Genomic DNA, 14,901 nt, shown 5'->3' with positions numbered 1-14,901 from the left:
AAGTGGGCTCTAATCCTGGCTCCAAATCTTGTACTGCTTTAACCATGTAAGCATAACGGTGGGTTGTATGTCCATCATATCTCAACCTATCTACAAGGTATCTAACTCAACCTATCTACAAGGTATCTAACTCATAGACCTGCCACTTTGATCAAATGCTAGGTGTCCTTAAAACAACCCTAGTTCTCCTTGCACTAGGAGTAACCCTTGACAAAATTCCAAGCTCATCATCAAGGTTATGCTCAGAGCCATTGGAGTGACCATTCACATGTGAGTGACTTGTTGAGAGATCATGCACAAAGGTTGATATATCTTTTCCTCCCCTATGCATGATACATGTGTATCTACATCTATCCTTGACCTACCTGACCATGGACTAACATTGGATTCACTGCTAGAGGACTCTCCAGGTCCATTAAGCACCTTTGTTTGCTGCTCTACATGTGGGGCAGTATCATTACTTCTTATATCTCCATCTTTTGTTGTCTTCATTGGGATATATCAACAATTCATCTTATCAAAAACAACACCTCTGTGTACTTACATCACACGAGTGGTAGGATTATAACATCTATAACCTTTCTTCTCCAAAGCATAACCACTGAAGATGCATTTCTTTGCCTTTGGGTCCAATTTTATTCTCACTTTATCGGGAACATGCACATATGCAATACACCCAAACACTTTCAAGTGCGAAACAACTAGTTTTATGCATGTATCTTATGTTCAAATGTAATGCTCCTTGCATTATAAGCTTGAGGACTTGTAAAACTAGAACTTTGATTCTCCACCCAACCATATCCCAAATGGACTCTAAACACATGGTTATATAGGCCTATGTGATGCATGACCTTCCAACTTCAGCCCCTTGACCTTTCATTGGCTAGGCATGGCCTTTTCACTCTCCAATGCCTCCTAAACTACCCCTAGAAGAGGGAGCCTACTTTTGTGGCCTTTGTGCTTCCCTTGTGCACCATCTACTTCCCTTTTACTTTAACCTTAATGTCTATTAACCATGCTTTCGTATTTCCAATTTGAAATCCCCTGAACCTTCTTTATATGCAAACCTTTTACATATAAATAATCTTTTCTAGTCTTACCTTATAGTGTTTCCTGTCAGTCTCATAATATTAGGCATCATACCATGAACGACTGTAGTGGGGGTCTCCTGTTCATAATGTACAAAGCCGACTTCTATAAAAAAATAATCTAGCATATTCTTTTCAAACATGAAGGCATGTGTCACTTATGCAATGTGCTTATTTTTCCTTCCTACAATACCATTTTGTTGGCGGAATGTATCTACATATAAATTGTCTCTTGAGTTCTTGCATTCTGAAGAAATCATTGAACTCATTGGAAAAATACTTTCCCCCACCATCCGATCTTAGAAATTTGATTTGCATATCTTTTTTCTTCTCAACTAAGGCTTTAAATGTCTGAAAGTGAGAAAACACCTCAATTTTCTCCTTCATAAAATAAACCCACACTTTCCTAGTGTGATCATCAATAAATATAATGCAACTTGTAATTTTTGTAGTCTTGGTGGTCAGTCCCCATACATCCGAATGTATAACAACCAATGGCCTTGCACTAACATGCTTTTCATGTAGGAACATACAAAGGAAATAAACATCCTGCCATTTCTATTACCCTTTGCAACCAAGTGGCATTGATTTTTGAAGTAACACCCTTCAAAATTAAACCTTACTTGGAGACCCTGCTCAACCATCTGTTCAACAAAAACCATGTTCTTTATAATATTTGAAACATGAAGTATATTTGCAAAGTACTTCATTTTGTCATCCTGCGCATGGACAATGGCACTTTACCAACATACTCAATGGGATGCGCAATATCATCAATTCTACATAACTTGGTTTTATCATTTTCTACATGTCTTTAAACCATTCACCATGACTGGTCATGTGGTAAGAGGCACCGAAATCTACATTCCAGATCCTGACACAACTCCTGTTGGTGGAACTGAAGCCGCTCGCTTTTGTTATTACCACCGTGTTTACTTGATGCATAGTTATCTTGTTGCAACTTTCCACTTTAAATATCATTCTACATTTTTTATAGTAGTTCTTTGTCATGTGTCCGCATTTGAGATACTAATAATACTCTAATTTCTTTGCTAACCATCTCAGCCCCTTTGGCTCTTAGATTCTATGCACAGATTGTCCTATAACCAAAATTTTGCATGAATTTGCACTGAACAAGAAATTGGGCATAGTGAGTCAAAATCGACACTTCATACAGTGACTATAAAAAACTTGTAGAGCCAAAATAATGGGGCCTGAAACGCACCCGAATCGTGCCGAAACGTGTAAAAACTTACTTAACTATGTTAACTATACATAATATGGACTTCTTCCTTCACTAAGAGGATGCCTTGATATGAGACAATGACTTTCCTATCTGCCTATAGCTCTCACAACTATCGAAGGTGTTGCTCCAAAATCAAAGAGGAAAAGAGATGGAAATACCCTTACTACTTCCTTGCTGGCCTTTTTCTTGCCTCCTAAGCTCTCACAACGAACTGGAGCTCTGATAAAAGAGATTTCAAAGAGAGGACGAGAGCTTGAGTTACTTTAGTTCCTTGCAACCAAACACACACACACACACACACACACACACACACACCCACACACAAGAGAGAGAGAAATACAAGAGAGAGAGAGAGAGAGAAATACATGAGAGAGATAAGTGGATGAATTTTCTTTTATCTTCTTCTCTTCTCTACAACCAGTAACATAAAGAGTTAAGAGCACATACTACAAGGGAAAGTACTCTCCTTCTTTATCCATAGTGTGAACCTGGCTACATGAGCTGGCACTATAGCGATGCCTTAACTCTAGTACTCCAAAGTGGCTATCACACAGCCTGTCATCTACAACCATTGGTGGCATATCAACTATAATCTCACCACCCATGCTAGTGGCATGAATGCGAAAGCTATCACCCAAGCAGGTCATGAATGTGCATAGAACTATTTGAGCATAATATCTCAACAATCCCCCTTGAGCTCAATTCCACACACTGCATTCCAAGTAAGCTTCTAAACATATGGAGATTCTATGTGCCAAGTGCCTCGTGAAGATGTCAGCCACCTACTGACATATACGAGATCTACATCACCTACTAGATCCTTCTCCCTCATAAAGTGATAATGTATCTCAATGTGCTTCATCCTAGCATGATATACTGGGTTATTGGTCAATACTCATATTGTCACAACAATAAATAACAATAGCGGCCCTATTTGGGATCTCTTATATCACCAAGTAGCTTTTGAAACCAAGCTACCTCATATCACCAAGTAGCTTTTGGAACCAAGCTACCTCATAAGTTGCCATAGCAATGCCGATGTACTTTGTCTCTGTACTTGAGAAGGAAATTGTTGGTTGTTACTTGCTGCTCCAACTCACAAAACAGCACTCCCAAAAGAAAAGATAAAGCCACTGGTAGATCTCATATCTGTGACACTACTAGCCCAATCAACATTTGTGTACCCATGTAGTTGTATCTTTGTACCAGCCTCATAAGAAACTCCATAATCAATTGTGGACTTTATGTACTTGAGAATCTGTCTACCAGCCCAAGCAGCATCTATGTATCCATGTAGTTATATCTTTGTTCCAGTCTCATTAAAAAATTCCATGATTAACTGTGGACTTTACCTACCTGAGAATCTATCTAGCCACTCGTAATAAGTGGGCTCCAATTCTAGTATTGCTTTAACTATGCAAGCATAATGACAGGCTCTATAGCCATCAATATGTATATTCCATCAACTTTAACCTTTAGCCAACCCGCACCTACATAGGCTTCAACAGTCGTTGTCGTTGAATATTTAAATGACCAATGCGCTTGTGCCATACGTCAATATCTACAACAATGACAATTGTTCCATGCGCAAACATGGCTGCTTTAACCTCTAGCAAGTTAACATGGCAAACATGGTTGCTTTCACCTTAAGCATGTTAACATCCCAAAGTAAACATCCTACCGTTTCTATTTTCTTTTGTAACCAAGCGACATTGATTTTTGAAGTCTTACACTAAACACCCTTGAGGATTAAACCTTACTTGCAGACCTTGCTCAACTATCTAAACAGAAACTAGATTCTTTGTAATATTTCGAATATAAAGTATATCTACCAAGTATTTCATGTTGCCATCCTGCATAGACAATGGAACTTTACCAACATGTGCAATGGGACACGTAGTGGCCTGTTTTTTTCACTTTTTACATGTCTCTAAACTACTCACCACATTTGGTTAGAGGCACTAAAATCTACATACCAAACATCTCCAAGTCTTGACACATCTCTTTCTATGAAACTAAGCATATGTGGCATGACAAATAGCTCCTCACTTTTGTCGCATCACCACCATGTTTACTTTAGTTATCTTGTACAACTTTTCACTTTTAATATCATTCTGCTTTATATAGCAGTCCTTTGCCACGTGCCCAGGATTGCCAAAGTAATAACACTCTATGTTATTTACACTCTAATTTTTTTTCAACCACCTCTACCCCTCTAGCTCCCCTTGTTGAGATATCGAGCTCGTCTAGTGAGAGGTGGTGGACACTGATGACCCACCAGCAGGGGGATAGGCCCCACACTTACACCACTGGCATGGTTGGTGAGATCTTGGGTGATATGCAGCCAGTGGGATGACAGGCTATGTGACAGCCATTCTAGAGACTGGCATAGTTATAGCGCCAGCTCATTTAGTTGGGTTCACACTATAGAGAACCTGTGTATGTATTTGGTTGAGTACCTTTCATATTGTGTATACTCTTATTGTGTATATGGTGTGTTGAGTGTTGAGTGAAGAAGAAGAAGATTTCCAGCCTCTCACCTCGTGTGTTCTCTATTAGGGTTTTGTGAGTGTGTGTGTGCTTGCAAGAGCTCAAGCTCTCTTCCCCCCTGCATCTTTTCATGGTATCAGAGCCTGGTTCGTGCTAAGGGCTGAGCTGCAAGCAAGAGAACCACAAGAAGCGGTACAAGGGTAAGAGCTTCAACTACTCTTCCCTATTTGTGTTGGTGACTACACCCTTGTCGCTCGGGAGCTCTACGGGAGGCACCGGCAAACGATCTCTGATTGAGGAGCTTTCTTCGCGGGAGCAAAGCTATAGGGCAACTATACTGTCCTATCGGACTGTCCTATCGCACTAAATTTTCAGGGCCGAAAACGCGTTTCGGGTGCGTCTGGACCTCCGTTTTTCAGAAAGCCGACGATTTCGAGCACTACGAGACGGGTAAGTCATCGATTCTCTGCAGAACTCTGTTTTAAGAACTGCAGGAAGACAGATTGACTGTGCAGACACTGTGGGTGCTGCAAAGAGGTCAACAGTTGGCCACTGGGTGTATGTATGCACGTTGAAGTCACTGGTTGTGACATTTGAGAGTACTACAACACCGCTGCAGAAAATACAGCAGTTTGTGCAGGACAAACTAGAGTGCTTTTTCTGGTAAAATTGTGTGTTTACCAAGATGTCAAATGATGGGATAACCCAGATTGTGGTTGAGAAGCTTGATAAGAATAACTTCCATGCTTGGAGGTTCAAGTTGACGAATTTCCTGATGGGAAAGGGCTATTGGGACTACATAGAAGGTGAGCATGAAGAGGCACTAGAGATACCGGACATAAATTCGACTGCTCTGCAGATGTGAAAGAGTTTAAAGACTGGAACCAAGGAGCCAGGAAAGTAATGTATTCGCTCTCCATTAGTATACAGGACACCATGATTGGGCATATTCAGGATGCCAAGTCCCCCAAGGAGGCGTGGGACACCTTAGTAAAGCTCTATGAAACAAATACCAAGGCACGTAAGATACAGTTGAAGAATGAACTTCATACTATGGAGAAAAAGAGCATGTCTGTGAATGACTATGCGTTGAAGATAAAGGGTATTGTGGAATCCCTTGCATCTATTGGTGTGTCAGTAGATGATGATGATAAGGTGGAAGTCTGTCTACGTGGTCTCGGGCCACAATACAAGGCGTTCAAGACGTCTATTCAGACTCGAAAAAACATTCCCAACTTTACAGATTTGGTGTCTATGCTGATTATAGAAGAGAAGAGCTTGGGTGAAGACCAACAGTCTTCACAAAACAAAAACAGTTCAGAGCAACAGGCCTTCTACACAAGTTCAGGAAGAGGACGAGGTAGAGGAGGCCGTGGACGCGGTCAAGGAGGTGGCCGAACAGGTAATCAAAATTATGGCCAGCAGCAGCAACAACAACAGTCCCAGAATACACAACAACAACAACAACAACAACAACAACACGCAGGTGGAAGAGGCAAATTCAGAGGCAGGGGGAGTCAAAGAGGCCGTGGAAATTGGCAAAGGCAGTATAATGATGCACGTGAATGCTATTATTGTGGTAAGCCTGGACATGTGCAGGCAAAATGTTATAAGAAGCAGGCTGACATGCAAAATGGGAAAGTGCAGCAAAACAACTATGCATCCTCAAGTAGAAATAATGAGGATAATGAAAGGTTGTTTGTTATGCAGCATGTCGTGAATGCCATGTCTGAAAATGTTGATGCAACACAAAAAGATAATGTATGGTATGTGCTTCGAACCACATGACAAGTCATGGGGAGTGGTTCAAGGAGATGAAAAACCTTAAAAGACCAGGTGTTGTGGAAACAGGGGATGACACTGCTCATCCAATTACCCATGTTGGAGATGTGCCATTATCTATGCAGGATGGCAAAGTGAAATACCTTGCAGATGTACTTCACGTTCCGAACATAACAAAGAATCTGGTTTTAGTTGGCCAGATGATTGAGCAGGGTTTGCAGGTTCGGTTTAACCCTGATGGTTGTTATGTTGAAGACTTTAAAGACAAGTGCAGGTTGGTTGCAAAAGGCAACAGAGTGGACAGAATGTTTACATTGAATGTAGACATGCCTGAAATGAGTGCTGCGATGTTTGCAAATGGTTCAGGGATTGTTGCAGACACAGACATTTGGCATAAAAGAATTGGACATGTGAATGTGCAGCGAATGAAGTCTATGCAGACTAAAGGGATTGTGACAGGGCTGCCAAAATTTAAAGTGGAAGGTATGCAGAGAATATGTGAAGCATGCCAATTTGGGAAGCAAACAAAGTATGTGTTTCCACGTAATAGATATGTGAGCAGAAATGCACTAGATGTTGTGCATTCAGATGTATGGGGTCCTACGAAGATCATGTCTATGGGAGGCTGCAGGTATTATGTGACTTTCATTGATGACCACACAAGGAAAGTGTGGGTATATTTTATGAAGGAGAAGAGTGAGGTGTTCACTCACTTTCAGAATTTCAGGTTTTTGGTTGAAAAGCAAACAGGGAAATATGTAAAGTGCCTAAGGTCAGATGGAGGGGGAGAGTACTTCTCCAATGAGTTCTCTGAATTTTTGAAGAAGAATGGTATTCGGAGACAGTTTACATGCAGATACACTCCGCAGCAAAATGGGGTTGCTGAGCGGAAAAACAGGCACATTGCTGAGATTGCGCGAGCATTGATGGAAGAGAAGAATATGCCGCATAGCTATTGGGCTGAGGCTGTTTCTACAGCAGTATACATCATGAACAGGACTCCAACTGCAGCCATACATGATGTGACTCCAGAGGAGAGGTTTATTGGTGGCAGAAAACTAGATTTGTCTCATCTGAAAGTCTTTGGATGCATTGCATATGTGCATGTGCCAGCAGATGAGCTGAGAACTAAGCTGGATCCAAAAGCTGAAAAATGTGTGTTTATTGGATATTCCCTTGAGCAAAAGGGATACAGGTGTTATAACCCTGCTACACGTGAGTTGAGGGTAAGCAGGGATGTTGTCTTTGATGAGATGAGCAGCTGGTATGCTGCTGAAAAAGAAGCTGTTGGGGCTGATGTGACTGGAAGTGTGGTTGCACAGAATGCAGGTCAGCAATCACAGTCTTTGAGTGGACCAGGAGAGTCCTCATCTAGTGGGTCTGTTGATAGACCATGGAGTGGCAGGCTGCATCATAATACCAGTCCTGCAAATGTGATTAGTACATCACGTAAAGGGAAAGAGAAAGTGGTTGAGCCCCTTGGTATGCCTGACATTTTTGCAGGGCATTCTCATGTTGATGGAGAGTCTAGTGGCTCAGGTATGAGCCTTGATGAGGAGCTTGGGATCCCAGCTATGAGAACACCTGGTGTAAAAAAGGCTATGGAAGCCATGAATGAAAAGCTGCGAAGATCTGGGAGAGTGAAAAATCATGTGCAGAGATTTACCTATGATGGTTATGTGGCACATCATTATGCATATATGGCAAAGGTTGTGCAGGTTGTAGAGCCCACATGCATTGATGAGGCTGTTGGAAATGTGTGTTGGGAGAAAGCTATGGATGAGGAGATGAATGCACTATATGGAAATGAGACTTGGGATTTAGTGCCTGAAGGCAAGAAAGCCATTGGTGTACAAAGTAAAACATAACAGTGATGGAAGCATAAACAGGTATAAGGCTAGGTTGGTAGCCAAAGGATATGCGCAGACATATGGCATTGATTATGAGAAAACTTTCAGCCCAGTTGCCAAGATGGCAACAGTGAGAGTTGTGGTAGCAGTGGCTACGTCAAAGCAATGGTATTTACATCAGATGGATGTAAAGAATGCATTCTTGCATGGGGATTTGCAAGAAGAGGTGTATATGTTGCAGCCACCTAGTTATGAGGATGTATATGTTGCAGCCACCTGGTTATGAGGATGTGAGTCACCCCGAGCATGTTTGCAGGTTGAAGAAAGCCTTGTATGGCTTAAAACAAGCACCAAGAGCATGGTCTGACAAGATTTTTGAATATCTTGTCACTATTGGCTTTCATGTAGCCAATGCAGATTTCTCGCTGTATGTGAGACATGGTGATAGAGGGGTTGTGCTTGTTGTCATCTATGTAGATGACTTGATCATTACGGGGGACCATGATGCAGAGATCTTTGATGTAAAGATCTTGCTTAGACAGAAGTTTGAGATGAAGGATATGGGGGAGCTCAGATATTTCTTGGGCATTGAGGTGATTAGGTCACCACATGGTATTGGATTACTGCAGAGACAGTATGGCTTGGACATGTTGTCCAAGTATGGTATGACAGGATGTAAGCCTATCTCAGTGCCATTGGATCAGAATGGCAAGTTGAGTGCAGATTTAGGAGAGATCTTGGAGGATCCTACTATGTATAGACGCATAGTAGGAAGCTTGATCTACATGACGATCACTAGACCAGATTTGAGCTATGCTGTTGGGTTGGTGAGTCAGTTTATGCAGGTTCCACGGAAACCGCATTTGGATGCATTGAGACGCATACTGAGGTATGTGAGGTCTACTTTGCATTGTGGACTATTCTATGAAACTGGGACAGAGATATGTGTACATGGGTACACAGATGCTGATTGGGCTGGTAGTATCTCAGATAGAAGATCTACTAGTGGCTTCATGTTTTCTTTGGGAAGTGCTGCTGTGACTTGGAGCAGCAAGAAGCAGCCTACGATTGCTCTATCCAGTACAGAGGCTGAGTACAGAGGAGCTGCTATGGCAGCATGTGAGGTAGCTTGGTTGAGAAAGCTACTTGCAGATTTGGGTCTATCAGTGGATAGACAAGTTGTCATTTTCTGTGACAACATTAGCAGTATACAGTTGGCCAAGAACCCAGTTTTTCATGCTCACACGAAGCATATAGAGGTCCACTACCATTTCGTCAGAGAGAAGGTCTTGGCAGGAGACCTTGACCTTGTTTATGTCAGCACAGAGGATCAGGTAGCTGACATCTTCACCAAAGCATTGGGTATAGAGAAGCTCCGCAGATTCAGAGCTTCACTTGGTGTACATGAGATGGAGTTGAGCTCGAGGGGGAGTGTTGAGATATCGAGCTCGTCTAGTGAGGCGGTGGACACTGATGACCCGCCAGGGAGATAGGCCCCACACTTACACCACTGGCATGGTTGGTGAGATCTTGGGTGATATGTGGCTAGTGGGATGACAGGCTGTGTGACAGCCATTCTAGAGACTGGCATAGTTATAGCACCAGCTCATTTAGTTGGGTTCACACTATAGGGAACCCGTGTATGTATTTGGTTGAGTACCTTTCATATTGTGTGTACTCTTATTGTGTATATGGTGTGTTGAGTGTTGAGTGAAGAAGAAGAAGATTTCTAGCCTCTCACCTCGTGTGTTCTCTATTAGGGTTTTGTGAGTGTGTGTGTGCTTGCAAGAGCTCAAGCTCTCTTCCCCCCTGCATCTTTTCACCCCTACCGCTAGAGTAGTCTCTTTCACTTATTTGTACATTTGAATCCCGTCGTTGTTGCCCATGATTTCTATTTCTAAAACAGCCTTCACCTCAGCCTCTAGATGATGACCTCCCTTTGCCTCTACCTATATTTGAGTAGAAGGCTAGCTTATTTGAACTTCCAAAGGATAAACCTCCCCCAAAATTCAATCAATTCTTGAAAATTAGAAAACTTCTCTCTAACTCTAATAGAGGTCTGAAACTGGCTGTATTCTTTGCCAAGGCCATTCAAGGTCAGAGATACCATTATTATCATCATCTACTAGTGATCCAATAAAAGAAAGGGCATCTACAAGCCCTTTAACCTTCACTGAGTAATCATTTATACCATCTTTTCTCTGGTCATGTTATGTAGCTCCTGCTTTAGTTGCATCTTCCGAGCTTGGGTGTTTGTGATGTACATCTTCACCAAGGTGTCCCAGGCCTCCTTTTGTATTTATGCATCCTATATATATACAATCATAGAATCTATCACATTGGCAGACAACCGATGCACAATATGTTTCTGGCTTTTTCATGCCATGCTTTTATATGCCGACACTTGTTGAGGGGTTGAATTTTTTTAAATAAAATCCAGCTCGTTTTCCTCACCTGTGATGATGAAATCCCATCCTTTTTCCATGAGGAAATTGGTCATCCTAAATTCCCAATATCCTTTTTCCATAAGGAAATTGGTCATCCTAAACTTCCATGCATAAAAGTTATTCTTGTCGAGCTTCTCACTTACAATCTTTGTTGATAGACTGATATACATCTTTACTTGTAGCAACTTACTAAACAATGCTTACAAAAAAGCTTATGCACTAACAACAAATCTATAACCTTCTACAGTGGCACTGTAAACATGTTATAATGCCGTGCTTTATGTGAATCAGTTATGTAAACATACATCTGTCGACCAACACCTTCAACACTTAGATTCTCTGCACATGCTTTCCTGCACCCAAATTACTACTATAAACTCTCCACCGAACTAGAAATTGAGCATATAGAGTTAAAATCAATACTTCACAAAGTGCCTGCAAAGTGCTTGTAGAACCAAAACGGGGCCCAAAGCGCGTCGAAATGCACAAAAACTCAATTAACTATGTTAACTACACAGAGACTACAAACAATGTGGTCTTCTTTCTTCACCTAGGAGGATACCTCAATCTGAGATAATAACTTTCTTGTATACCTATAGCTCTCATAGCTACTGAAGGTGTTGCTCCAACCTCAAAGAGGAAAAGAGATGGAAATACCCTTACCCATGTATTGCTTCCTTCCTTGCCTTATTTTTACCTCTTGCTTACCTCCTTATCTCTCACATGAACCGGAGCTCTGATACCATAAAGTGATTTCGGGGGAGAGGGAGAGCTTGAGTTCCTTGTAAGCAAACACACTCAGTAGTGAGAGCAAGACACAAGAGAGAAATGGATGGTTGAATTTTCTTCTATCTTCTTCTCTTCTCTACAACCATTAATATAAAGAGATGAGTACATACTATAAGGAAAATTACTGTCCTACTATAGCATATAATGGTCAGTCTATAGTGTGAACCCGACTACAAGAGCTAGCACTATAACATGCCATAACTCTAATACTCCAAAGTGGCTATCACACAGTCTGTTGTCCACCATACTGGTGGTATATCAACCATAATCTCACCAACCATGCTAGTGGCACAAGTGCGGAAGCTATCAAGTTCTAGATGGGTCATCAATGGTTGTAGCACTAGTTCAGCTCAACATGACCACTATCCAATTTGTTATTACTTTGGTAGCCCATTATGGATGGAAAATGCACCAACTGGACAATCAAAACAATGTTCTTGAATGGTTACTCATTAGAAGAAAATTATATTGACTCGAGAGGGATTTCAAAATAGTTCTATGAAAAGCACTTTATAATATCTCTACTTTGAAGCCTTAGCACACAGGCACAAGTGTTGTATAATTGGTGGGGAATTGTGATTTTTTTCCTTTTCTTTTGTAGTGTGCGTTGGCTGTGTAGTTAGTGTAAGTATGTTGTCGACTTGCTCTAGAGGACAACCCATGACTTGATTTGATCGATAGTTTAACTTGGCCAGCTTGCCATGTGCCATTATGACTACCATGTGACACCGACGCGGCCAAAATTATTGTGCCAAACCTGCACATGTTAATGTGTCTGGCTACAAGAATGTACATAGGCGAGGTGTGTCAGGTAGAGGAATTATTCACTTAACTTGTACAAATTTCAAATCTAATTATTAAATTATTTCTCTTAATATAAAGAGTCTTTAATACCATGTTATCCATCACAACAATATCATGAAATAAAGAAATTGAGAATGATATAAACAAAGAATACTGAAGGGGAAGCATTCATGCATACTAGGCTGAGCCTCATTATTTATTGTTTTTGTATTCAGGTATTAACAGAGTTAAAGTCAAGGAGAAGACTAGAAAAATGTAGACCAAGGACTAAAAGGTGGTACAAGAAAGTAAAGCAGGTGGATCAAACCTTTATGGCCTTTATTGAGAACCCAGTTGGCACTAGACCTAATTGTTACAGTGTGGTCTAACAAGGGAGAGATTTTGGAGCAGCAGTCACCCAAAGGATGTACAACTGAAGCCTAATAGAAGCTTGTATCCAGCTTGGATACCAAATATCTTGGAAAAAATCTTCTTTTGTATTTGAGGATGAGAGATGGACATTGATTTGTGACTTGCTAAATAGGGTATTTTGATGTAAGATGTAAATATAGTCTTTTTTTAGCATAATAATACACATATATATTGGACCCAACAAAAAAAAAAAGAGAGAGTATCAAACTTCTATCTCAATGTAGCCCATATACAAATAAGACTGCCATAACTCCGAGAGTTATTAATGGCAACGACTAGGCTGCAACTCTAACTTAAATGATAAGGAAGGAAACGTGGACTGAGTACTCAGAGGCTTGCAAAGACATACAAATTATGACTTGTGAGCTATATTAAACAACTACTAATAACCTTAAGCGTGCATTGAAGGGGTCATTTGAAAATCCATTATGTATGGGGTTTCTATATTTTTTAAATGATCTTTTTTTCTATAAAATTTCCAATTTCAAGAGTTTAAAAAGATATTTATGTAAATATATGATAGATTTTTCTTTAAAACTCAAATTAAAAAGCCAATTGGGATGGGCTCACGTGGTAAACTTAGAGCGTCGCAAATCAATAACTTAAGAGGAATTGGAGACCTGTCACCTCACGAAAAGATGCAGATAAAGTACACAAACGAGGGTACCATGAACAGTGAATAATATCAAACGAGGCTTACGAATTTGGCCTAATTATCATTAGCTTTTGCTTTGTCTACAGTCGATTGCTTAGCTTTATCTAATTCTAGGTTTCGTTTATCTCTTAGCTTACTAAACCTTAGCTAGGATCAACCAGCTTATTCTTACAATTAATTAACCCTTGGCTAATAATTACCGCTCGTTAAGCTATATCGATCATATCTAGGAAAAAGGTATTGATTTCAATTTATTTATTCTCAGTCACTTCTCATCTTAACCTTCAGATAAGGATTGCTGTTACCAAGTATCTAATCAACCCTACCTACAAATTGGTATAAATAATTCACCACTAATAATCTCAATTAACCCTAATGTTGACTGCACCCAAGCCATTTTATCAGCTCCAATGTTTAAACTTAGGTAAACTAGTCACTAAGGCACGCCATTTCTGACATAGCATTACTTATGGCTGCCTTATATTATATCATGTGAAATATAAGACACAGTAGAGCTGTTATGTGGGTCGGTGAACTTAGTAGCTTTCTTAGTCTGTTCATCCACATAAACCGTTAAAATTAGATGTATGAGTATTGTACCTGTTGACTCGGCAACCGTGTTGGAGACTGCCAGCCCCATCGACGGCGGCGATCTGTCACAAGCACAAATTTATATATATATTTCAAAATCAAACTCGAGTCAAACACTGTCCACTAACACAAATTATAAAATGTTTGAAAATCTAACTCCAGTGCAATTAGCAGAAACAAATTAGATCAAAACGATCCAATCGTTCCCATCAACAGGAACTACTGATAGAACCATTCTTACAGTTCTACAACAACGTGCACTCAGCTATTCATCCCAAGCAACGCCTGCACAAGTGCACTGATCAGGGTTTCCTACCCAGCTACGTCTGCATGCACAAGCTTACAACACCACCCTTACTCCTCTCTTGAAGCAAGGGTTCATGCTCCTCAACACCTCCCCTCTATTCACAAGCTTACACCACCCGCTCCTCAACAGCCCGCTGTATTTTTAATTAAGGGTTCATGCAAAGGGCAATACATATACCTTGCTTTGATACCATGTGAAGCGAAGGAACACCCCACTAAGGGTAAGGCATAAGGGTTCATACAAAGTGCCTATGCAGAGCTTAAATACCATGTGAAGCAAAGAAATCTGCCCATCCATCCCTTACAACCCCTCTCTGGATGAGGAGTCCATGGAACCTTTCTTGCCGTTACGCGGTTCTGTTATCACCAACATCAATGCTTACGGGATCTCTTCGGGGCCAACTAGTGTCTGGAACGCCCAATAACTCCTGCACTTCACTTT

The 14,901-nt window shown here is 40.8% G+C and overlaps 1 protein-coding gene across 21 annotated transcripts in view; it reads right to left on the bottom strand.

Annotated features, from left to right (window-relative positions):
- The window catches only part of LOC147622226 (uncharacterized), a 195,512-nt gene that overhangs the window by 8,556 nt on the left and 172,055 nt on the right, over nt 1-14,901 (bottom strand). For 10 of the 21 annotated variants that reach the window (XM_086823324.1, XM_086823325.1, XM_086823323.1 and 7 more), the window contains 2 exons: nt 14,163-14,215; nt 11,306-12,471 (listed from right to left, as the gene is read on the bottom strand). In XM_086823324.1, the coding sequence (XP_086679450.1) occupies nt 12,227-12,471; nt 14,163-14,215 (298 nt within the window). In that variant the 3' untranslated portion in view covers nt 11,306-12,226. Of the gene's footprint in view, nt 1-2,492; nt 2,554-10,851; nt 11,257-11,305; nt 12,472-14,162; nt 14,216-14,727; nt 14,898-14,901 lie in introns of those variants that run through there. The other 11 variants (XR_015269673.1, XR_015269666.1, XR_015269672.1 and 8 more) reach the window with 9 other exon arrangements.

This window comes from Cibotium barometz, chromosome 29 (assembly GCF_041138505.1).
Source record: "Cibotium barometz isolate CiBa-2024 chromosome 29, ASM4113850v1, whole genome shotgun sequence".
Taxonomy (NCBI): Eukaryota; Viridiplantae; Streptophyta; class Polypodiopsida; order Cyatheales; family Cibotiaceae; genus Cibotium; species Cibotium barometz.
Note: the sequence above shows the minus strand (reverse complement) of the source record. Positions and strands in the feature narration are given on the sequence as shown.